This window comes from Mobula birostris, chromosome 12 (assembly GCF_030028105.1).
Source record: "Mobula birostris isolate sMobBir1 chromosome 12, sMobBir1.hap1, whole genome shotgun sequence".
Taxonomy (NCBI): Eukaryota; Metazoa; Chordata; class Chondrichthyes; order Myliobatiformes; family Myliobatidae; genus Mobula; species Mobula birostris.
In genome coordinates this window covers 68,932,516-68,958,294 of record NC_092381.1, presented here as the reverse complement: position 1 = coordinate 68,958,294, position 25,779 = coordinate 68,932,516, and the positions used below count along the sequence as shown (strand labels likewise).

Genomic DNA, 25,779 nt, shown 5'->3' with positions numbered 1-25,779 from the left:
GTGGATTTGCAGTTACGTACAGGGCAGACCAGCTAGGGATTGTGGGCTTCCTTCGTTCACAAATTCAAAATCAAAGAGCTGCACTTTAATAAAAAATCACCAATTTTATGGTCATTCCAGATTTACTTTACAGATTTAAGGTGAAATGAAGCACATCATACTCAACACATCTTTATTAAAGGGAGAAGCATCTATTAATGATTTATTTACTCTTCCCAGTATGGGACAGAATGATGGGGTGAAAAGAGAGAATGAAAAGCTAGAGCTGAATTATTAGATGCTAAGCAATACAGCATGTGCTACCTCCTACTGACCTTATTATGTTTTCAATGATTTACTTGCTATTCATCTCAGAAGCCAAATTATAGAAACATAAGATCCTAAACTAACAAGATCCCCACTGAAAAATAATAATGGGATTTTCTCCTTTGCTGAGATTGCAGTGTGTAAATCAACCCACACAGAGCTGGATCAGAGAAAAAATGTGTAGGTGCTGGAAACCCAAAATAAAAGCACAAGATGCTGGCAACACCAGTGTAGGAGCGACATCACATGAACTGCGATAATTCTAGAGGTAGTGCCCACCCACCCCCAGGATTTTCATTTTATAGCTATCTAGTTTCTAATTTCAGAAACAGAATGCCATAAATGATGAATAATATTCTTGAATTCAATTGTCATCTCCTGCAGTGTCTAGCACACTTCCACTACCACACCTCCTTAGTTCTCCAACTTTACGGGCGCATTCTTCAGCCCAGTCTGTACAAAGTCCACATATCTTTGTGCATGACTTTCCTTTCCTCTCCACGTCATCTCCAAGAATCCATTCTTGTTTTCCTTATTTTTGGATTGACCTTGGTGTCACTCACCAGCTTCTGCATGCATGCTGTTAACATCCAGAACATAGCAGGTAAATGCTTTAAGCATATTACTTACTTACACATTGGAAGTTTTTTGATGATACTGATTCATAAAACTATCAAGAACATTATGCTTTTAAGAAGATGTATCAAACAGGTATGTACTTTATATTCAGTTATAATGTATATAAATTTCAATGCCAAAAGATTAATAGACAAATTTAAAACAAAATTTTGAAGTTTCAACATGAATTCCAACATTAGGGCATCCTTTTTATTGTGATTTTTTTAGATCAACAAATTGAAAGAGACTTCATTATATTTACATCGGTTTATTAAATCTTTACAGTCAGAACTAATCACAGTAATCAAATGCAGAAATATATACAGTGATCATATCTACAAAATTAACCAGATCCTTTTATATCAGTTTACATTTTACAGCTGTCAATATTATTTACAGGGTTTTCTGCAGTGCGTGCACCATTCTGCTATAGAAAGACATGAACTCCAGCACTTGCTGTGCAAATTCTACAGATTAAGGGACACAGTATGCCACAGTCACAATGAAGGAACAGGTTCCAATGTTAAATTTAATTACAATTAAAATTAAGTCTTCTGAGAAAAGAAAATACATAGCTTTTTTAAAAATCAGTACTATGCTAAAGTTTCTTCCCCTTAAAAAATAAATTGTATATTTTGGATACCTTTTTTTTGCATGTTTTTATTTTAACATGAAACTGACATTTCCCATCTGATCTTAAACCTTTGTGACATGATGCAGCTCAGTGCCGCACCACCCACAGGACGTCAAAATCAATAATCTAATGAGTCTTGGCAACAGTGCATCAGCCAATGCGTTGGAGGTGGCTAGACCATATGACACAAATCAAAGTGTCCATTGAAAACCAAGAAAGATCAATGTTCTCACTAAATGAGAACAAGGAACAAATACTACAGAAATGTCTCCCAGTAAAACAAAGATAATTTCCCCTAGAAAAATGCACTGAGTGAAAGATTTTTTGGACATAAGTTACATGCATTACACCAGTCACTTAAAATAGTGTTGTCCCCATGCCTATTTGACAGGGGAATTGTCCAGTCTTCTCTACTTTGGCGGGCTATAGTTTTATCACCAATTGCAACCTACAAATGAGTAAAATCCTCATTGTTGGACATCTAAAAAATATTGGAAATACTCAGCAGGTTGGACAGTGTTGGTGGGAGGTTGTAATAGCTGATGCTGCACAAAGCAATGCCAGCTTTGAAATGTCAGTGGCTTCTCTTCCAACCCCATATTTATTGGCTGATCTGCAAAATGTTTTTCAGCATTTTTTGTTTCATACAGGGCTGGTAATTTCCCTTCATTTATTTGGGTTTCTTGGTTTGAAAGTTCAATAGAGATCCTCTGTTACATTTAGACCTAGAAAATAATCCTATATCCTTTGAAACGCTTGTAGTTGAGAATGGACATGATAACAGATAACACTTAGCTATTTTGTAATCACTCAGTCAATATGACAGATCATGAAAAGAATAAACATAGCTGTTGTGTGCTCTGTATCCTGCTCAAAATACAGGAACACATCTTCATACTACTTCACCATAAAGTCATACAGAAAGAGTAAAATTATTTACTGATCTTTCCCTTCCAATTAAAATAAAAAGGGTTTTTAGTGCCTACTTTTGCCATAGTAAATGGTTAAGCAATTTAATATTGCAGATGCACTTAAGAGTTCATCAATCTGGAAAAAGGAAAAGTACGTCGCATCTGGAGTTTCTCCGGTTAGCGGACGATTTTACCCTCCACGGCTCTTTGACGTAGTGGGGAACCGCATACGAGGCAAGTTACAGCAGTGATTTGCCATTGCCTTCTGCCGGGTGAGTTTCCAAAGAGATCACCAGCTCATAACCCAGCACAGATGGAAAGCGTGCAGGGGAGCCGGCTGGATTCGAACTCTGGACCTTTCGTCCCAAAGTCTGGCACTGATGCCACTAGACCACCAGCCGGGTCCATCAATCTGGACCATAGTGATATAGGTAACTTTAATAATAATTAAAAAAAAACACTTCCTAATAATTTTCTAATAATTGTAATATTTGGGTCAGCAAAGTAACAACTATCTGTATACCTCCTACATTCAGCAGCATCTAGGCAAAAGCTCTCTATATCTGCAGGATACCTGCTCAAATTATAACATAACTATGGAATTAAACAGATTTCAAAATTTGTCAACATCAATTATTATGTTATATAATAATGACCAGTAATATACACCATAGTTAGACACTGAGAAGGCTTACAAGTTATGTTTTATGGAAATAATCATTAATATTGAAAAATAATGCCATACAGACTATCAAATCCATTGTGACAAAAGAACCTAAAGATCCTTGGCAGTTTTACCCTTTGAGAACTGGGAGCATTTCTTCAACCTGACACAAGTACAGGTTTTGAATACACAAAAAAGTAAAGAAAATATCTCCATTTGATAGTGTGCGATTTACACTTATTTATAAGAATGTGCATTTTTTGCCATGTGCAAAGAGGGTTCAGTCCATAAGTGATTTACACTGCCTATCCCAAAAGATCTTAATGTACACTACATGACTTAAAGACACAACATTACAAATGAAACATCAGGAAACAATATTTTCCATATCAATCACATTCAATATTTAAAACTGAATTCCAAATATTCACCACTCTTGAAAATGTCAAACATTCTCCTACAACGAGCAACTGCTCAAAATGAAATTTAACTTGCAGGGATTTTCTACCAAAGGGTTTATTTTGCCCCACAGTTGAACTATTTGCACAGGGTAACAGAGGTTACAGAGTACACTAACATACAAGAATACAGCATATCAGTAAACTAATTTGTTAGAGAAGAAAATTAGATACATGAAACAACTGTGCCTTTTCAAAAGAATCTGTCTTGCTTCACACATTGTTAGGGATACAATCTGGCAACCGTTATCTAGTTTCTAACATCTTAGCAAATTACTAATTCTTACATGCACCCAGTCACAGCCAAGAAGTATTGCGGCCATTGAATCTCTAAGTTGCCTTGGTCAAGCAATCAATTGAGAAACCTAATAGATCAAGGCACAAAACTTCTGCTTATGTAATAGAAGGGCACACTGACTTACATTTCCTTTTGCTAATCTAGTGACAATGAGATCAATTGTAATATTGCAACTGAACGTCACTGATTCAGCAACACAAACAGAATCTAGCCTACATTACACAATAGCATGCTAGGCTGCATGCTCATCAACCAAACTATGTTATCCAAAAACATAGTAAAAGAACAATTAACACCAACTTCCACTTATTTTGCGAGTTTAACACCAACTTCTATTTATAGAGTGAATTTTAACTTCGTAAAATATTGCAAGGCACGTAATGGGAGCATAAATTGAACAATTCCACATGTTCATCAACTAATTATTTCTAGATTTGGGAGAGGGTTGCATCACTTTAAAGGGAATCAAAAGTGGTGCCAATGAACCATTTACTTCACGGCTCAACATCCCTCATCTATTAGAATAATAGGGCTAATGACAACTGTTACTCATGGAATTCCATTGAATCAGACAGAAAAAAGCATTTAAAGTTCTATCAATCTGCAATTAATGCGTTTTGGAGAAAATATTCAACAGGTAAAATATCTTGAACATTTAAGCTCAGCTCAAATTTCAGAGGAAGTCTCTGGAAGGTAAATATTCTTGCAAACTGCACACTATCTATAATGTTGTGATCTATTAAAAAGTTCACAGACATTAGGTTTGCTGCTGTTTGTACGTGACAGTGTTGGCTTCCCCAAACTACTGATCTAAGATAATATTCCATTGCTAACTCCTAGCCTTACACAATTCAACTATTTTTTATAAAACATAAAAAACACTATGTTTTGTTATAAATTTAAACTAAAATGGTCTTACAAACTAGCTTTGTTTGTAGTATTAACCAATATAGAAGAGCTGCCACCTGTTACCCAGAAGCTTTTATGAGATTAACCAACCTATCATCTGATATCAAAGCTGTAACTAGATGTGGATTCAACAGGAGAATTATTCAGTCAACAGTTATTGGGCTGATGGTTCTAGCAAATTGACCAGATTTCTGTCCACTTGAGAATGCGTAAGATCAATGCCACTATGGTAGTCATTGGTTTGAATGCCTGCACTGACTTGGTGTTATCACTGCCCCATATTAAATACACTAACGGGTTAGAAAGGTTAAGAAGTGTGATGGAGGAACATGGACAATCAAGACAGAGCAAAGTAAAAATCAAGTTTGTTCATTTTTTTTCAGTTTCTGACAACACCAAATCCTTCATTTTTTTCCTCATTTAGTTGGGATAGTACTGAAAACACTTGATAACAAGTTTCACTGCTGGAGGCAGTCCTGTAAAGAAATACTTTCAATCTGTTAGAAAAACAAAATAGAAGCTAAAATCATATTTCAGTAATTACCAAAAAAAAACAATCTGGTGCTTTAACCTGGTTGTACCCATACAATGGATAAATGCAACAGAATTGTGGTGTTTTAAAACCTGCAGTAACACAATAAGATTAGAGTGAAGGAGTGTGCAAATGAATGGGAAAAGTAGGGAAGGTAGAAAATAATGCAACACAAGTTCTCTCAACCCTGGCACATTTCTCACAGTCTGAGGCATGCTGATTCAGGAAAACCATTTATCTGACAGGTATCTTCAGATTAAACAGGTAGAAAAGATGATCTGTATGTTGAGGATATTCTCTCCACTACTAAAATTTGCAACAAATCAAAAAGACAGATCGGCATATTCTTCCAATTGATCAGGGAATGCCACAGTGCACAATTTCACCAGTTCATTGGAGGGAAATGGAGCAAAATCCCATTGTACAAATGTATAATCATCGTCATAGCTCATCTTTATCCATCATTTCAAAGGCGTCTATCTCTTCCTTCCAGTCTGATAACAAGGAGTCTATTGTTCGAGCCTCTGTCTCTTGACTAATATTTGGATTGGATTCCTGCTCTGTCTCCACCTCATTATCAGCCCCTTCCTTTACCTGATCTGATAACTGAGCACATGGTTCCCGTCCATCTTCAGAGCTCTCTTGACAATCTGTCCTTTGCATGTCCTGATCTTTGACATCAGCAGTATCTGAGGATGCATCTGTAGGTGTGTTACCTGGATTCTGATCAGAACCACTCAACATATCCAGAATTTCATTACTTAGTTGTATCTTTGCACCAGGCATGATTAACTGATCACTGGCATCATCCTCGCTCACTGATTCATCAGCTTTCTCATCGCTTGGGATTTTAATGTAAGATACTGCTTCACTCTGACATTCAAAAGTAGTTGAACTCGGCTCTCTGGACTGCAAATCATCTTCAGAATTTTGTTCCAATTCTTCCATATCCGGATCTAAAATCCAAGTATTAAAATATTGTTAATGGCAAAATTACAAGTGCAAATAATAATGATAACAATATTTTTACAAGATATTATAAATCTGACAATGGCCAATTAGTAAATTCTGTTTCAAATCACTAGATGGCCTTTAGCAACAATCTTTTACTGTTTAGATGACAAACCTATAGTGACTGTGTGGCATAAACAGGTATGGATCTTTCTCAAGAGATTACAAGTGAAAACTACCTTTTATAAATGATAAACTACATTACTCAGAGGCAGACACAGCAACCACTGTTTTCCACAGATTAAGGGACTGTTGCAAGCCAACACCCAAAGCCAGGAAGTTCTACATCTAGGCGATCCTGAAGTTTTGGACTATAGAACATCCCAACTACCGTTCATGCTCAGATTTTGTCTCCATACTATCAGCCATCATCTTACAGACTGCAACCTGCTTCCTGCGTCTCTGCACAATGAACGTCTGATACTCACGTACTTCAACCCATTCTTCCCTGTTTCTCCTCAGTGTTTTAGACCATAAGACAAAGGCGCAGGATTAAGCCACTCGGCCTACCATCTGCTCCTCCATTCGATCATGGTTAATTTTCCCTCTGAACCCCATTCTCCTGCTCATTCTTCTCCCCATAACTTTACTAATCAAGTATCTATCAATCTCCATTTTAAAGATACCCAGTCACCTGGCCTCCACGGATGTCTACGGCAATGATCTCCATAGATTCACAACTCCCTGGCTAAAGAAATTCCTCCTCATAATCTGTTCCAAGGGATGACCTTTGATTCCAAGCTGTGCTCTTTAGTCCTAGAACCTCCCACTATTGGAAACATTTTCTCCATGTCCATTCTCTCCAAGCCTTTCAATATTCACAAAAAATGCTGGTGAACGCAGCAGGCCAGGCAGCATCTATAGGAAGAGGTACAGTCGACATACAGCTGAGGTACAGCCTCTTCCTATAGACCAAAATGTCGACTGTACCTCTTCCTATAGATGCTGCCTGGCCTGCTGCGTTCACCAGCATTTTTCATGTGTGTTGCTTGAAATGCCAGCATCTGCAGATTTCCTCATGTTTGTGCTTTCAATGGGATAACCTCTCATTCTTTTAAACTCCAACAAGTACAGGCCCAGAGCCATCAAGTGCATATCATATTTAATCCTTTCATTCCCGGGATCATTCTTGGAAACACCATCTGTATCATCTTCAACGCCAGCAAATATTTTCTTACATGTGGTGCCCAAAACAGCACAAGTCTCCAAATGTGGGCTGACCAGTGCCCTATAAAGTCTCAGTACTGTATTACATCCTTACTTTTATATTCTAATCCTTTGTAAACAAATGCTAACAGTGCATTTGCCTTTCTTACCACCAACTCAACCTGCAAGTTAACATTTACAGAATCCTGCACTAGGACTCCCAAGTTCCTTCGCACCTCCAGTTTATCAATCACTCCCTGTTTAGAAAATAGCCTATGCCTTTATTCCTTCTACCACGTAACCTTACAGTAGCTGGGCATGCTCTCTTCTTCCCCCTTCCACTAAGCAGAAGATACAAAAGCCCAAAAACAGGTACCATCAGCTCAAGGACAGCTTCCATCTGCTATTATAAGACTTTTAAATAGTTCCCTCGTATGATAAAATGGACTCCTGACTTTACAGTCCACCACATTATGACCTTACATCCTATTGTCTAACTGCGCTGCGCTCTCTCTATAACTGTAACACTTTATTCTGCACTCTGTTATTGCTTTGCCTTGTGCCACCTCACTGATGAAATGAATTGATCTATATGAACAGTATGCAAGACAAGTTTTTTCACTGTACTTCAGTACATGTGACAATAATTAATCAATTTAGCCATTTTAATTTACCTTATTTATAAACATGCATTGATCATATTATCTCACATGGCCCCACTTCTTCCATGTAATCAATCAGATTTAAGATCAGCTCAGATCATTTCCTTAGAACTCCATTCACCACCTTATTTCCTTCCAACCTCAGCCCTCTGGAAAAAACCCTCCTGAAATCACATACAGTGGCAATTTAAAATTCTAACCATAGTATTTCTACAACTTTTAATCTGCTCAATCACATCTTTACACCTCAAGGTCATTTATTGGTATGCTGACTTTATCCCTGTTCCCTACATTCTATGGGACACAGGATTTGGGTGACTATGCTAGATAACAAATTTGTCTATTTATGCCAGGCAACATAACTAAATACTATCATAACATCACATAAAACAAACCAGATCAGATCCTGCTCTCTTCTACACTATTTAGAATGCTCCCAAAATAAAAAATCCCAGCTGTTTTCCAGAAGCAGTACTGGCATCAGCACAACCCCACCATCCAACATTTCCTTCTTCTTTCCATCAAGCCGTTCATTTACTATTTTTGCCTTGCTTAATACTGTCTGTTCTTGCCACTCCCCCCCCTTTAGTCCAAACAAAATTTCCCTCAAGCTGTTGTCTTCCTTTCACTTTCCACAGATGCTCCCTGACCTGCTAAGTATTTCCAACATACGCTCTTTTCATTCAAAAATTACAGCAATTGTATCTATTCTGTTTTTCAAATCAAGTTAGTTGCCACCCTACCCTAGTCCCAAAATGATATCTTGCTTTAGTTTAGCTCCATCTTCAGGCCCCGCACCATCCACCCCACCCCATTTTTACCAAATTGTCCATGTGAACCGATCTCCTGCACCCTTGACTCTAGTCCAATTAAACCGTTCATCAGTTCTGCCTCCCAAGTTAGATCTTAACAGTAATCCTAGCATACTGCCTCCAAGCCCTTTAAAACTACTCTCCTCCTTAAAATCCTGCCCTCAATTTGTCAGTCACTGCAAACTGCAGATTCATCTCCAAGGTTTTCCTCTCAGAAATCCTTGAAAGTATCATCACAGCCCACATCACCATCCTCGGCCTTTGCCATTTCTCATTTCTCATTGTCCTGCTGTTCAGATTTCATTGTTTAATATTATACCCTCTATCTAGTTCAGTCAATTTAGCTTCTGCAGTGGCTTCTGCTTAACTGAGGCTTTTGGAGGCAAAACCTTACTTTCATTAAAATTAATAGCATGAATTAGAATGCTGGAATTAATTCTTCATGCTACCGAACCCCTAGTCACAATTGTATTGCTATGGACAAAAACTCAAGGTTGAGAAAAAGGAAGAAAAGCTGAATGGATTATAGACTGATAGCTATTACTACACACTTCCTATATGTTTTCCAAGTGATATCCTTTGACATACAAACACATAATATACATGGCCAGGTATGATGTTGACCATTAAGTAAGATTAAATTTTAAAAGAAACTTCTTACTAATGTAATTTCTAATTCTTTTACCTTTAATAATTGTGGCTGTTATTTTTGTCCATGTGACGCAAAAAAAGAAGCAACACTGGTTACAAAAATCATTCTATGATTGGTCTAGTTATACATGCAAATGTTTATTCACACATAACCTATGAATAATAGTTCAAGATGTTGAGTTACATCTGACTCATGAACAATTACCACCTACTTTCCATCATGAAGTGAGGGAAGATATTAACAGTGTTAACCAGTAGCACTTACTTACAAGTACCCTGTTCATTTTGGATTCTGCCAGAAGCAATTGACTGCAGATTTCATTTCAACCTTGAGTCAAACATGAACAAATGAACAATTTTCCAAAGAGGCGAATCCATGATATCAAGGGAGAAATTGGCAGAAAGTGCAATCAGAGATCCAGAGAAAACCATGATACAATTTACAGTGGATCAAAAAAGTGGCCTTCACCTCTTCTTCAAGATAATCAAAAAATAAATTCTCTATTGTTTGGAGTTGAACTTGACATTAATAAAGAATCAAGGGACATCCATATCAGCTCCAGAATTCCCTCAATACTGTATAGTGTTCTATCTTCAAATGATCTAACAGTCTCTCAGAAGATCAGATGTATGCTAATGAATGCACACTGTTCAATTCACAAGCAATAAAATAATCTAAAACAAGACCGGACCATTATCCAAGCTTCAGCTGGTAAGTAGGCAGTAGCACTTACAGTAACTTTCAGCATTCCCTTGAGTTTCAGGCAATGACCATCTGCAAAAACAAAAGGTCTAACCACGTATCCTTTACACTTCATGGCAGTGTCATTGCCTCGTCTTCCACAATTTCTAAGGCTGTCACTGAGCAGCAGCTTAATTGCACAGACCACATCAATACTGTGAGTGTAAGAATGGGCCAGAGGCTAGAATTCTGCAACACATGATTCACCTCTTGATTTCCCAGAACTTCTCCATTCACTACAAGATGCAATTCAGACATGTGATGGAATACTTTGCAACCTGTTGTAGAAGTGCAGCTCCAACAACACTCAAGATACATAACAGCAATCAGATTGACCAGGATAAACCAGGCCATCTGACCAACTTCAAATTTAACATCATGAACATTTCTTCCCTGTTCACCACAGCCGCAATAACCATTGTCAACAAGACTCATAACAGCACCCTCACAATCCTCCTTTGACAGCACCTTACAAATTCACTGCCCCTTTCATTTAGAAGGCCAAGTAGAATGGACAAATGGGAACACCATTGCAAGAGAGGTGAACTCTATGTCACACCCCATAATGATTTGGAAATAAATTGGCACGTTTACTCAATACCAGCACCCTAAACTCCCTATCCAACAGCTACCTAACCATGACACAATTTACAGTGGATCAAAAAAATGGCCTTCACGACTTCTCAAGGATAATTTGGATAGGCAACTTATGCTGGTCTTAATACTGTTCTTCTCAAATTTCTAAAAATAACAAATGCAAAACCTCTTAGATTCCCAATTGTTTTGTCAGATTAATAACTTTAATCCCAAAAATTATGTGTCTGTCCCAAAATAGCAATAAGGGTTAGCACTCAGCGTTCTGGCACCATTATTTATTCTGCACCCAAAATAAATAATGATATCCAGTTAAAGAAAACAGGAGAAAGAAAACACCATTTTTTATTTAATAAAAAGAAAAATAAGTCAATAGGCTTAACTAGAAAAATAGGGAAAGAGACACAGATATAAAGGTAAGCAAAAAAGACATCAGATATAGAGAATTAAAGGAAATTAATTTGCATTCATTCCTTTAATAGTTTAGCATTTAATGTTTGGAATATTGGGTTAACAGTAAAGTAATAATCCCAATCCTGACATCTGTGCCGCTTTACTCCAGAAATAATGACGTTTGTGTGATGTGAAACACTGGGCACTGACAACATGCAACAGTATTTTAAGTTTTTAATGCAGAAGGATAGGTTTATCAAGCATGGAAGGCTACAAACTTTAAGCTACATTTAAAAAAGGAGCATGATAAATCACTCTGGGCATCGGATGACTTTCTGTCTGTTTAAATTTACCTCTATCTTTTGCTTTATCTGAGAGCAGCACTTCTACTTCCTGATATTCCCGCATAGCATCAATGATGATATTTCCTTCCTTATTGAAGAGGAAAAGCATTGGGATTGTAACGTCATCAGTGTTCTTTCCATCGCCAGCCATCTGGAAGAGGGGGGCCGTGTCACTGCTACTTCCTTCATTGTCATCTGTCCAATAGCAAGTTCAGTTAAAACAACGGTAGAATACAAATGGACAACCAAAATCTTTAGTGCCCATTAAGTTCTATTCTTTTGCAGAAAAGAACTAACAAATGACAGTTTGGCTCATTTTAAGCTGCACAGGTAACCGAACCTCACATTCAACATTTGTCATTGAGGGATAATTTTCCCACCTTCAGGTGATGATTAAATGAATATAGACCGTCCCAACACTGTTGCAAATCCATATTCCAGTACAGAAATATTTACTTTTCTACATTTGTCGTTAAATGAGATGGTTAGATGGTGCCAGATACAGAGCACTCCATTTTATGGCCTTGAACTAACTAGAAAAAGGCTCTTAGTACCTCACATACACTGATTTGCAACCCATTAAATTTGGTCTACACTGCAGAATGAGCTTTTATAAACAAATTTCAGTAAATGACAAATAGCATCCAAATGTAAAAGAATGTCATGCAAAACAACTCTTAAATGAATCAACTTCAGTGTTTTTGACAAGTATGTTAAGGATTAATTTGAAAAATGTGGCATCTAATTTGTACGCATCAACAATACATTAAAAAATCATGTTCCTAAAAGCTTCATTAAATCACATTAATGAAAACCATATGCATTTGAGAATATCAATTTTTGCAACAATTTGAACAAAAATGCTAAAATGGACTTAATTTACATGCACAGTAATACAAAAAATTAACCAAGATCCATAAATTTAAACACACAACCAACATTGCCCTTGGTACAGCTTTGTGACCAGCTCCTATTTAATAATTCATCTATTCTTAAAGCAGCAGCACTTGTCATATACTGCATTTCTTTGGCAATTGGATTTATACACAGGAATGGTAATAGAAATAAGGTTACGAGCACTGTGATTCAGATTGGGGAGAAGGATGAAGACAGTGATAATCTCTCAGTGAATGTGGTGGGGCCAGTGGCTTTGATTTTCTCATTGCTGGGTTAGAAGAAATGGAAATTCAGATACAAGTGGATGTCATGAGTGTTTTTCAGCACAAAGGTTGTGGAAGGATCAAGAGAAACAAGACACAATGTGTGTAATCAATCTTCCAAACTTAAATATGACATCACTAAGAGGCAGCAAGTAGCAAAGCAGAGAGCCCAAGAGAGACCTTTGTAGGATTCCAGTTGTCACCGGGCAAACACAATGCGGCAAATGGACAGATAAAATGACACCTAGAGAACTCCAACCCTTTTAGACAACAGCTGGAGCAGTAATCCAATCACAAACAAGAGAAAATCTGCAGATGCTGGAAATCCAAGCAATGCACACTTCAGCAGGAAGGGTCTAGGCCCGAAACATCGACTGTACTCTCCTCCGTAGATGCTGCTTGGCCTCCAGCATTTTGTGTGTGTTGAACAGATGGAGCAGGATGTTTTTGTTGATCGTTGCAGTGGAATCAAAGAAAATCAGATTGAATAACTCATCACTGTAATCCTTACAGAAATTAAGTGACAGGCTCAGGCAAAAAATGAAAAACAGGATAATGAGTGTGCATGTCATTAAAACCAGCATCAAAATGCAGTTTGGTACTTCAGCTGTATTGATATAACCTAATCAGTGACACAGTACAGGAACATTCATAACTCAGTGGGATGTTCGTTATTTCAATAATGTCCTATATGAAAGTGAAAACAAGAATTGTACATCTTACCAATAACAATGCCCCCTATCGCCCCAGCTTTCTGTGCATTCCGTGCTTTCTCAGCAAACATGCAGTGACCTCGTTGCATCAGGGCAATTTTTCCCTTTATTGCTTCGGGATTTGTTACTTCTGAACAACCATTGTAGGGCTCACTCTTTGCAACATAACCTCGTACCTATGAAGGATTTTGAAACGCAGAGATGTAATTAATGTTTACACAGCAAGTCATTGTCACTTTGAAGCTGACAATCAGATATTCTATAATTGACATATTTCCTATTCAAGTATGATAATAGTAAATTTGATTTCTACACTATTTCTTCCAGTTTTTTTACTATTCTTAGCCTGCTCGCCAGGTGCCTGGCTTACAACAGCAGTAACAGAAGAGCAAGGCGGCATGCCTGAATGACTATCGACCTGTGGCTCTGACATCAATTGCTATGAAGTGCTTCGAGAGATTGGTTATGGCACACATCAACCACAGCCTACCGGTCAACCTCGATGCTTTGCAATTCGCCTACCGGAGCAACAGGTCAACGGCAGATGCCGTCTCTCTGTCCTTACATTCCTCCTTAGAACACCTGGAGAATAAAGACGCATACGTAAGGCTCCTTTTCATTGACTGCAGCTCTGTCTTTAATACCATCATTCCAAATAAACTGATTCCTAAGCTCCGGAACCTGGGCCTTAGCACTCAGATCTGCAGCTGGATCTTCAGTTTCCTCACAGACAGGACCCAGGCTGTAAAAATAGGGGACAAGCTCTCCTCTACAATCACTCTGAGCACCGGTGCCCCACAAGGCTGTGTACTCAGCCCCCTGCTGTACTCACTGTACACCCATGATTGTGTAGCCAAGTTTCCATTGAACTATTCAATATATAAGTTTGTTGATGACACAACAATTGTAGGCCGTATCTCGGGTAATGATGAGTTTGAGTACAGAGAGGAAATTAAGAACCTGGTGGCATGGTGTGAAGACCCAATTTACATCGGTGGTGCGCAAGTGGAACAGGTCAAAAGCTTTAAGTTCCTCAGGGTCAATATCACAAACGACCTGACTTGGTCCAACCAAGCAGAGTCCACTGCCAAGAAGGCCCACCAGCGCTTTTACTTCCTGAGAAAACTAAAGAAATTTGGCCTGTCCCCTAAAACCCTCACTAATTTTTATAGATGCACCGCAGAAAGCATTCTTCTAGGGTGCATCATAACCTGGTATGGAAGTTGTCCTGTCCAAGACCGGAAGAAGCAGCAGAAGATCGTGAACATGGTGCAGCACATCACACAAACCAATCTTCCGACCTTGGACTCACTTCACACCACATGCTGTCGGAGCAGTGCTGCCAGGATAATCAAGGACACGGAGGGATAATCTTCCCTCCAGGAGAAGGCTCAGGAGTTTGAAGACTCGTATGGCCAGATTTGTGAACAGCTTTTTTCCAACTGTGATAAGTCTGTTGAATGGATCCTGACCCGGATCTGGGCCGTACCCTCCAAATATCTGGACCTGCATCTCGGTTTTTTTGCACTACCTTACTTTCCATTTTTCTGTTTTCTATTTATGATTTATAATTTAAATTTTTAATATTTACTATCGATTTGTAATCCAGGGAGCGTGAAGTGCAGAATCAAATATCGCTGCAATGATTGTACACTCTAGTATCAATTGTTTGGCGACTATAAAGTATAATTATAAAGTATGAGTAGAGGAAAAGGGTCTAGCTATCAGCTGACCAATCAAGTTCCCATTTATTGATCAGGTCATGATCAATGCCTGGTGCACCAAATTCTTTGCTCACCCCAACTGTAATAATTCAAATTTCTACAATCACAAACTAGAAATGTGCTCCCCACAATTTTCTGTCAATTTTTCTGACATGTCAATAGAAAACTCTCGACCAAATCTCCATCTGCCGCTCCCCTTCCAAAGAAAAAAGACCTTAATTCAGAGAACCTTTCTGGAAATTGCAAGTGGACTTTTAACTTTTGTATATAAACTTTAATATTTTAAAACATTTAATCCTAGTGAAGATAAAATCTTCGCACTTGCCTTCAAACAACTTTGCACGTGCCCTTATTTCCCACAGACAGGCTGGTACTATTAGTGGCATTATTAATGAATATTTCTGAATCAGAATCAGGTTTAATATCGTCTGCATATGTGGTGAAATTTGTTACATTGCCATATTTAACTATGAGCATTGATGTTAAAACAGGAAACCTGAAACATGCTCTCTGCTGGTTTGTTGCTGATCCAATGATAGTAAAAAGCAGATCCAATGCCCAAAATCAAATGCCCCTGGATCAAAGGCTCTGCCAGGTTGTGAATTTTAAGAAATACAGTTTATTTTAGTTATTTATCAAATCTTCTTTGTTATCTTATTCCAAAATTTGGGCAACTTGGGTAATCCCAACTCCGAGGAGAGGAGTAAGGCAAGTGTGAATAAAGTGAAAAACCTGGATAAGATCATGATGAGCCAAACCTTCTAATGTCTGTTTTTTGGATAACTTCAGCAACTTGGACCAACAGCTCCATTATGAATTTAAAACATTTTGTAATTTGAATCCCTTTTTAACTGGTTACCAATCGTGCAAAACAATGCAGCCTATTTTATAAACTGGAGTTTTGGATAGAGCTCTGGATCTGTTGTTGAACTGAACAAAAAAGCCTAAATGAGAATTTCTGGATTTGCTAATATCAGAATATTAAGGTGTAAGCAACTTAATGAAACGTGGAGAGGCTAAACTGGACAGTTCACAACATGGTATTGTTCCCATGATATTACAGCAGCCTTGTACTCTGGCCCCCCAAAAGCCATGAGGAACATTGAGGCACCACCCAGTCATTCAGTGATACGTACAGTATATTTGCTGCTATCTCTCCAGAAGATAACATTCATCCTCTCGTAGGATGTGGATTCACCAGTAACTTTGGAGTTGCCCATTAACTCGACAGAATTAATAAGCAAACAGAATTCAAGATGACATGAATGTGAATTTTTATTTATATTTGTATTTTCATCTGGCAACATCCAGTACCAACTTCAATAACCCTGAAATTCTATCAGTGCCATCATAGCATTGCCTTTATGCCCCTCTTCCAGATAAATATTTACAGCAATAGTCTTAATTTTATCACTTCAATTGTGTTTATCCTGCAGAACAACCCTTAAAAAAGTACAATTACCTTCCTTCAAATTGTACTTAAAAGGCAGCATATTTTTGCTTCTCTTTGAATGCAGTGGCAGTCAATAGTTGTTGCCTCATAGTTCCAACAATTTATGCTCAGTCCTGACCTCCAGTGCTACACGGAGATTGTGCTTTCTCCATGTGTTACAGCTTCCTCACATATCCCAAAAATACGCAGGCTGGCTGGTTAACCGGCTACTGTAAATTGTCCCTAGTATGTAACTAAGTGTTAGAATCTGGGGTAGATGGTAGGAACATTGGGGAGAATAAATTGTGATTTGTGTGACTAGATATTTATAAGTTTGCAATCTCTGAGGACCTAAGGGCTCATTTTCTTGCTGCAATGCTTTAAAATGACAACTTCATGTGTCTCTTTTAGTAATGTTATTAAATGTGTTTATACCAAAACTATCAAATAATATTAAACATTTTTTGAGTGTATTTATCTTGCATCTCAATTGAAATTGCCATATACCATAGAAGTTACAACAGGTCCGTAAATCAGTACTCAAACACCAATTAATATTAGTAAACTCATACCCCACTAGTAATTTTGGAAAGCTCTGTCCCAAACTGTGCTGGTCCAGCTGTGAGTACCACTCGGCCGAGGAATGGAGGGGAGACAATTTGGACAGCCCGAGGTGGCAGCTGCTCCTTCTGCTGCTGACTAGATAATTCAATCATCTCCTGCATGAAACGCAGACCATCCTCTGCATCGTGTGCACTTGCTGCCTGAGGGAGGGGAAAACATGTCATTCACTTGTTATTGCATTTATTCTTCCCTTGATACAAGAGAGAGTGATTTCTCATTTTTGCTTCCACTTCCATCCTTTGAACATGTAGTGTTTTAGAACTGATTGAAAAACAAATGTTTCAGCAGATTTGTACACATCTTTACTCCTATATTCAGTTTCATGGCTTTTGTTTTGATATAAAGAATAGAGGGTACTTCCCAGGCACTGGGAGTCTGTGTACTCGCAAGATTACTTACCTCATAGATTACATAATGAATTTCTGACTTTTTAAACCATAGAATCCTATTTAAGACTGTCTTTCATGTTCAGCAAACATTTTGCATTCAGAAATCTATTAAAACATATACTGAGCTGTTATTATTTCTTGTTCATCTAGTGATTACACAAAAATGCCATCTGCCTATATTTACTACATTTGTTTATCATTACTTACAATGCTTCACCATCTATTGTTAATCTCCATGTATTGTTTTTTGGTATCAGTTCCATTTTATTAACAATGGTTTTTTACATATTCATTAAATTCAAAACATTTCTCACTGGATTTGTACTTTAAATAGTATATTTCTGTTTAGCACTTTCTGTGCTAACGGATCCTGAACCCAGCACAGCATTGAGAATAGGATGGGATACTCTGGCACTATCTTGTGGGAACGGCCGTGTCCAGCCAGGGGCAAGTAATCAATGACAAAAACAAAGCAGCAGATTCACCTGGTTTGCATGCTGAACCAACTGGACTCTGCCGTCTTTGAGGTGAATTAGGCTGACTCCCATTTTCTTCAGTAACTCAAGGTGCTCAGGATTGTTGGCCATAAAATCTCTGGCCCTCAGATGTGACCTGACCCCAGGACCATCGCCACCTACCTCCCTGCAACAAAAAGAAAATCACAAATTTATTTCTCATTTCTGACCTTGGGTATGGAAGGGGGAATTAAATTAAGAGACTGTACTTAAATTAAGAGACTGTACTTTATTTCCTGTAGTAAAGTACCTTCATAACTTAACATCTTTAATTTTAGTTTCAGTTCGCTCATTTGTACACATTAGGATTTTGCTAAAACAGATTTCGACACCAAACACCATCATTAACCCTGTTAAACTAAAGCAAACCTGTATAACCTAAATGTACTAAAGCTTACTTAAGACTCCATACTGAAACACAGGACCCTGGGATAACACAGCATGTATAGCAAATGTTATCATATTACTCAACTGTTCCTGTGGTTCTACAGCATCTCTAACCTGACATGTACATTTACACAAACAATTAACATCACTCAATAAATAGTCATTCACAGATGCGTAAATACCATGAGATGAGTGAGGCACAAGCCATGCATAAGCATCCGTTCCAGTGAGATATAATCATTTCATTTTTATGGTAAAAAAAATACCCAAACTCTGATTGTATCCTGCATCACAATGTCTGAGTGTAGTATTAGTAATTCTTACTGTCGAGTGCTGGTCTTTGGGCAAGTTTTGTCCACCACATTTTTAAAGGGCTCACGAATGCTGTCGGCGTAAGAAGGATCATTTGGGAACAGAACTTGTGTATTAGGGCATGACCAATCAAAGTTGCTGTCATCCAAAACTACATAATTTGTTGTCTAGAAGGAGAATAAAAATAAAGTCATACTTTGCATCTGCATGTTTAGAAGTAAAAACAGAAAACGTTAGCAAAACCTCTGTGGATGATCTTATAACAATGGGGTAGAAGCTACCTTTAAGCCTGATGGGATGTACTTTCATGATTTTATAACTTTTGTCCCATGGGAATTTGCAGAGAATGTCTTGGGTGGGTGGGATCTACCTCACCGAGACAGCAAAGGTATAGACAGTATATAGAGGGGAGGTTGGTTTCCTGAGCTGTGTTCACATCTCTGCAGTTTCCTGTGGTCACGGGCAGAGTAGTCATGATGTATCCAGCTCGGGTGCTTTCTGTGATACATTGATAGAAATTGGTGAGGGTAAACAGGGGCATGCCAAATTTCTTTAGCCTCCTGAGTAAGTAGAGGTGTTGATGCGCTTTCTTGGCTTTGGTGTCTTCACGGCTGCAACAGGACAGGCTACTGATGATGTTTATTCCTAGGAACCTGAAGCTCTCAATCCTTTCAATCTCAGCCCCACTGATGAAGAAAGGAGTATGCATTAACCCTTTCTTTTATTTTGCTGCCATTGAGTGAAAGGCTATTGTCATGACACCATTTCACTAAACTCCCTATCTGTTTCTTCTACTCCTATGCATCATCATGTGAGACATGGCCCATCCACAGTGGTATCATCTGTAAACTTGTACACAAAGTTAGGGCAGAATCATGAGTATACAGGCATCTTCCTTGAGGAACATCATCTTGTCGCGATGGAGAGGCTTGTGAGTTCCTGAGCCATGTCTTCTTGAGCTTAGCTCCTGTTAGGCTCACCCATAGAGGCTCCAGACACAAGACGAAGAACAATCCAACCCAGACTTCATGACACATGACAACAGAAGTGAAGGCGGAGCAAGGCTACAGCAGTGAAGGGCCCCTAGTTGACTTGCATTCCATGCCACTATATCCTAACACCGATTTGTCAAGAACCGCGTAGTGGCTGTCCATGAAACAGCCTCCCCACATTAAACAAAGTCACGCATTGGCCTTCACTATTAAGGGAATGACCCCATAGGAGCACATCATACTCGACTCAAGTGACCGTACTTCTATACAGGGAGTAGAGGGCTGAGAATGCAGCCTTGTGGGGCGCCAGTGCTAATAACTGTGATTGTGGCATTGCTGCCCATCCTTACTGGTTGCAGTTTATAGGTCAAGAAATTGAGAATTCTGTTGCAGAAGAAAGAGATGTTAAGCCTTAGGTCTAGGAGTTTGGAGGTGAGTTTGCTTGAAATTATACAAAGTACATTATCAAATTACCATATACTACCCTCAGGTTCATTTTCTAGCACCGAAGGCAGAGCTGTAGCAATGAACAATAATATAACAGCTGTCTTCACTGTCCAGCTACTCCAGAGATAAGTGTAGAGCCAGGGAGATGTGTCTGCCATTGACATGTTTTGGCAATAGACAACTTGCAGTGATCAAGGTTGTATGGGAGGCTGGAACAAATGCAGGCCACAACAAGCCTCTTCAAGCATTTCATGATGGTTGATATCAGAACTACTGCGAATCAGTTATTAAAGCACGTAACCTTGTTCTTCTTAGGTACTGGGATGATACTGGTCTTCTTAAGCAGTTGCAGACCTGCTTTTTTCTACTTGTGTACTTAAGTTATGCACAAACAAAAGCACAATATTTAGATTAAAAAATCAAATATAAATCAATGAACTATCCAATTCATATAACTTCTTTCATTATAGTTGCTGTAATTTTTTGGAAGACTTTGTAGAAAATATGGAAAATGCAGATCAATCAGGATGCAGGGGAAAGTAAATAACCCTTTGAGTCCTGAATGAAAGGTCTTGGTCTGAAATGTCAACTCTCTATTCCTTTCCATGGATGTTGCCTAACCTGCTGAGTTCCTATCAGCATTTTTTGTGTGCCAATCCTTTGTGTTTGGTTCTCAAAAATCATGGGACAAACTCAGCAAAAAAAAAAAAATCAGTGATTCTCTTGTTGGAGACCATACACAGCATATGATAACGGACTTATAAAAATCAATGGTAGTGGATTTCTTGTTGGAAATACCAAACATTTAGGTGTCATTTTACATCAATTCAGCTGCTCATAAAATACATACAGTTTAAGAGATAATAGTACACTAATAATTTGATAGAACATGATGACTTAAAGTTGTGATTGCAATAGATCAGCCTACGTAAAGCAATAAGATCAAAACTCAAATGAAGATAATCCAAAAGCAAACTTAAATTTGTAACTTTAATTGATTTGCCTATCTATATATATTCCATTCACATTTGCAAAATTCCAATAAATATTGTCACCTACCTCATTCTTCTTATCCTTGGTGAAGTTGGTAGAAAGCCAAAGTGGCAACAGGTGGGCCTCAGTGGTAAAGATATAATCCTCAACATCAAACAGAACATCCTCTTTCTCAGCAAAAAGAAGGAACAGGTATTTGAACATTTCAGCCAAGAAAAAGGAATCCATTCTGTGTAAAAATTAAAACATTAAGATCTAATTTTTATCTACACTAAAGTGTAACAAAAGTGATTTATTTTTATATAACTTTATTTGGGATTGTAATTGCGTCTTCTTGCAGCATGCCCAAATCACATGGATATCTGTGTGTTGCGAATTCTGTGGTAACAAGTTCAAAAGGTACTAAAAGAGATAATTCTACAAATTGTCCAGCCTCAAATTAATTAATTGATAATTGACTCACGGCTCCCATTCAAACTTAAGGGGTTAGGTATACAAAACCTATTATATATTTGAGGATGAATATATATCAGTTGGAGAAATTCAGGGTATGAAAGTCAAATTAATGCAGGCAGGTTTAAAATAATTGATCTAATACTCCTGTATGAAAAGAGAAAATAAAAATGTTTAATTATTTAAAAATGATTCGATTCTCAAGAGTCATACTTCTGTTTTCCTTTTTCAGGAAGAAAATAAATGATGGATCTCAGAACAGAATTTTTAACATTGTTCAGATTGATTACTTATTTAATAAATCCTTTACAATTTTATATGCATCTCATAATACAGTGATATTTGGATAATGAAAAGTTACAAAACCCAAGATAACCCAGTACTTCACATTGCCAAATGTGACATGATGCTCATTTACCCAGTTATCTTACCAAAAGCCTAACTAAATGTCAAGACAAGAGACAAAGGAAGCAACCAAGAACTGGGCCTACATAAATATTTAATTCAACACACATAAAAATTGCTGGTGAACGCAGCAGGCCAGGCAGCATCTATAGGAAGAGCTACAGTCGACATTTCGGGCTGAGACCCTTCGTCAGTTAGTCCTGACAAAGGGTCTCAGCCCGAAATGTCGACTGTACCTCTTCCTATAGATACTGCCTGGCCTGCTGCGTTCACCAGCAATTTTTATGTGTGTTGCTTGAAATTCCAGCATCTGCAGATTTCCTTGTGTTTGCGTTTTTAAATATTTAATTACATGTATTTATGGTCATAAGGTGCAATTTGGAATTGACTCATGAACAATAGAAAAATAAACTTTCTAAAAAGAGCTATTCTATAATACAACTTCCATAATACCCAAGCATTACTATAATTACTGCATACTTCTAACCAGCTTCAGTATATGATATGATAGCACAGATTTAAGGAGTTCAGTATGATACTTCTAAGTAAGTTTTAATGGTTCACACAAGAGGTCAAATTCCTGTAAAAATGAGAGAATGTTGCACTGTTTGACTGTTCTGTCCTCTTGAGTGGAAGTAAAGGACTCAATAGAAATGTCTAATATCAAGATTAAAAATTTTGGTTATTATAAATGATTTAAAAATCTTCCCCGCTTTCTCTGGATCATTGTTTCTATTAGGTGAGTAAACAAAAAAAAAAATCAAGGGAAGTTGCAGTAAGCATCTGATTAAAAAAAGATTTTTTTTTCAAAACCTTATCAAAAACATTGGGAACTGTCCTACCTACACTCACAAAAGTGTCAGGTTGGATAGATTATGAGGATATACAAAATTTTACTGGGCATGGCATGGAATACAAACCCTAATTAGGCCCAGCTAGAGTAAATAGGAATCACACAGTTCCCAATGGCATAGTGGTCAAAAACAAAAGCTGCAAAGATATAAGGTTAGGAAGAAAAAGATCAGAGAACACCACTGAAAATTGCTATCACTCAGACTGATTGTGCTCTGGAAACCATTGCCTCAAGGGGTGATAACTACTGAAAACATAATATTTAAGAAGAACCTTTATGAGAATCTAGTATAGCATAAATTACAAAGCTAAAAACCAAAATCTAGAGATAAGGATCCGTCTGCATTACTTTTATTTCAAGTTGAAATGGAGCAGATGAGGTAAATAACCACACTGTACAATAAATATCTGTGCCCATTCCAGAAGAATACACAAACTTGGAGTTAACTTTATGGCATGGTTTGGTGACTGATTATTAGAAACAGAATGATAAGAATAAAATTACCAAGATTGATAGGTGGTGTTCCTTGTAATCCATAATCGAATTCAGACATTTTAATGCTTACTTCAGTGAAAGGAAGAGAGAAAGGTAATGAAGGGACTGACCTGTCTTCATGGCTTCCTGTACGAACATCTTTCATTGCTGCAAAGCCACATGGTACACGGGCATACTTATTCAGGTTCTCAATGATAGTCTTTCCCACCTCTAGGTAATATTTATCCCCTGTCGCCTGTTTACAGTAATAGTAGTCATTAACACTTAAATAGCAGCTACTGGTCCAGAATTGTGCATGAATTCTTGCATTTTTCAAATACAATTTAAAAATGAAGCACATTTGTATTTTATTGCATGGGTTTCTGGTAATATAGTAGCGCACTCGGTTGAGCAGCCTCTCCAGGTCCAATAAATGGTGCAGATGTGTGCTTTAAACGTTTTTCTTGTTGGAAGCTGCTGTTTTTGCAAGTTGCTGTTGGACATTGGTAATACAGAGGATTCCAGTTAATTGGGCCATCAGTTAATCAGACAGCCGCTTATTTGGGGTAACTCTTAAAGAACAAAAACTAATTGAGAAAATAGCTGGATTCCCTTTGTTTATTTGCGACACTATGCCACTTAATTGGGGCAGGAGACTGTTGCCAAATAGGCTCTAGCTAGCATCAGTCATGCGCACCTGTGTGGCTGTCAGACGCTACACTGCGTCTAGATCGAACACCTGTTAACTTGCATCAGTTGCATGTGTTTGTGTTCAAGAAGTAGCGATTTTTGTCATCGATAATTGGCAAGAAATAAGCAGAAAGACAATTCCAAACTGCTTTGCTCACTGCGGTTTCAAATATTCAGGCTTGGAGGTGCCAAAAACCACTGGGAGTGAAAATCAAACGATTTCACTACTTCAACACATTAGAACCATGAGGAATTTAACAGTATCAACAATCATCTTGAACATTACAATGAAAATTAACATTTGGAGGATGCAACCATCGATAGCTTTGTATGAAGGCAGTCCATTATCTGCACCAGGTATTCGCGTTGATTTTGTCCACTGTATACACTGGATGAATTTCTCCATCAAGAACTGTTAGAAACTAAATCACAGTTTTATAGTACTGTAGTACTATTGGTAGTGCTTTAATTTGTTGTGTATTTGATTTTAAAACATAATTTGTTACTCAGTTTGCCTTTTTATACCTTTTTAAACCTTTTTAACTATTTCCATGAAACTTTGGCTAATTGGGACAGCCACTTAATTGGGCCAAAATGTGTCCTAATTAACCCAGAATCTACTGTATAAAATACAGCAAGTCTGGTTCATTGGCAAGTCTGACAACGGGGGAGCTGCGTGCCCTCCATTCCCCATGCCTCGGCACAGCCACTCGAGGAGGAGGTGCTGGAGGCGGTGTGGGAGAGAAGAGACATGGCAGGCGCACTGGAACCCACGTTAGGTTGGGGGTTGGCCCCTGCAGGCCAGCTCTCCTACCAGTGCTACTCTCCAGTGTTCCCTCCATGAAAGACAAGCTGAAATGCATTTCTCTGTGACTGAATCAGCGTGAGATGAGGAACTGCTGCAAACTTCAACTGCAGAAACACAGCTCCAGAACGACATCCCATGCACCATCACCCTCAGGCCATGCCACTGAGGCACTTGTGCTAATATTAATTTATGACTGGATGTACTATTATAACTATATGTGCTGTGGGTGACTGTATGTACTGTGTTTTGCACCATAGCCCCAGGGGAATGCTGTTTCATTTAGCTGTATACATGTGTATGGTTAAATGACAATTAAACTTAAACTTGAATTTGAAAAAGCAGAAACTTACCTTATATAGGAAATAGGTACTCTCAGCAAATTCAGGTCGGAGAGGGTGTTGGGCCCAGTGAACTCTAAAATCAGTGGTAAAAGCCTAGAAAACATGACCGAAGATTTCAAAGAAAAAAACTATAGAACGACACAAAGGTTAACAAACGGTGGAGAAAATGATGGAATCTATTGTTAAATTAAAATCATAACTGGATCTTAGAAATTAATAGGAAGACTGGGCCAAGTCAATGTGGGTTTACAGAAGAGAAGTCACGTTTTGATGAGTCTTGTGAAATTGATGTAACTATCAGAATAGCAAAGGGCAAACCAGCCGATGTGATGATACATTTGTACTTTCAGAAGGCTTTCAATAAGGTACTATGTAACATGAC

General features: G+C 38.0%; 1 protein-coding gene across 2 annotated transcripts in view; it reads right to left on the bottom strand.

Moving 5' to 3' along the window:
* Nucleotides 1-1,176: 1,176 nt before the first annotated feature.
* Nucleotides 1,177-25,779, bottom strand: part of edem3 (ER degradation enhancer, mannosidase alpha-like 3) — a 69,993-nt gene continuing 45,390 nt past the window's right edge. The window contains exons 12-20 of one of the 2 annotated variants that reach the window (XM_072274015.1): nucleotides 25,407-25,490; nucleotides 23,690-23,814; nucleotides 21,440-21,602; nucleotides 18,954-19,108; nucleotides 18,213-18,369; nucleotides 17,287-17,478; nucleotides 13,569-13,734; nucleotides 11,695-11,880; nucleotides 1,177-6,286 (exon numbers count right to left, since the gene is read on the bottom strand). In XM_072274015.1, coding sequence (XP_072130116.1) covers nucleotides 5,772-6,286; nucleotides 11,695-11,880; nucleotides 13,569-13,734; nucleotides 17,287-17,478; nucleotides 18,213-18,369; nucleotides 18,954-19,108; nucleotides 21,440-21,602; nucleotides 23,690-23,814; nucleotides 25,407-25,490 — 1,743 coding nt within the window. In that variant the 3' untranslated portion in view covers nucleotides 1,177-5,771. Of the gene's footprint in view, nucleotides 6,287-8,166; nucleotides 8,314-11,694; nucleotides 11,881-13,568; nucleotides 13,735-17,286; nucleotides 17,479-18,212; nucleotides 18,370-18,953; nucleotides 19,109-21,439; nucleotides 21,603-23,689; nucleotides 23,815-25,406; nucleotides 25,491-25,779 lie in introns of those variants that run through there. The other variant, XM_072274017.1, reaches the window with a different exon arrangement.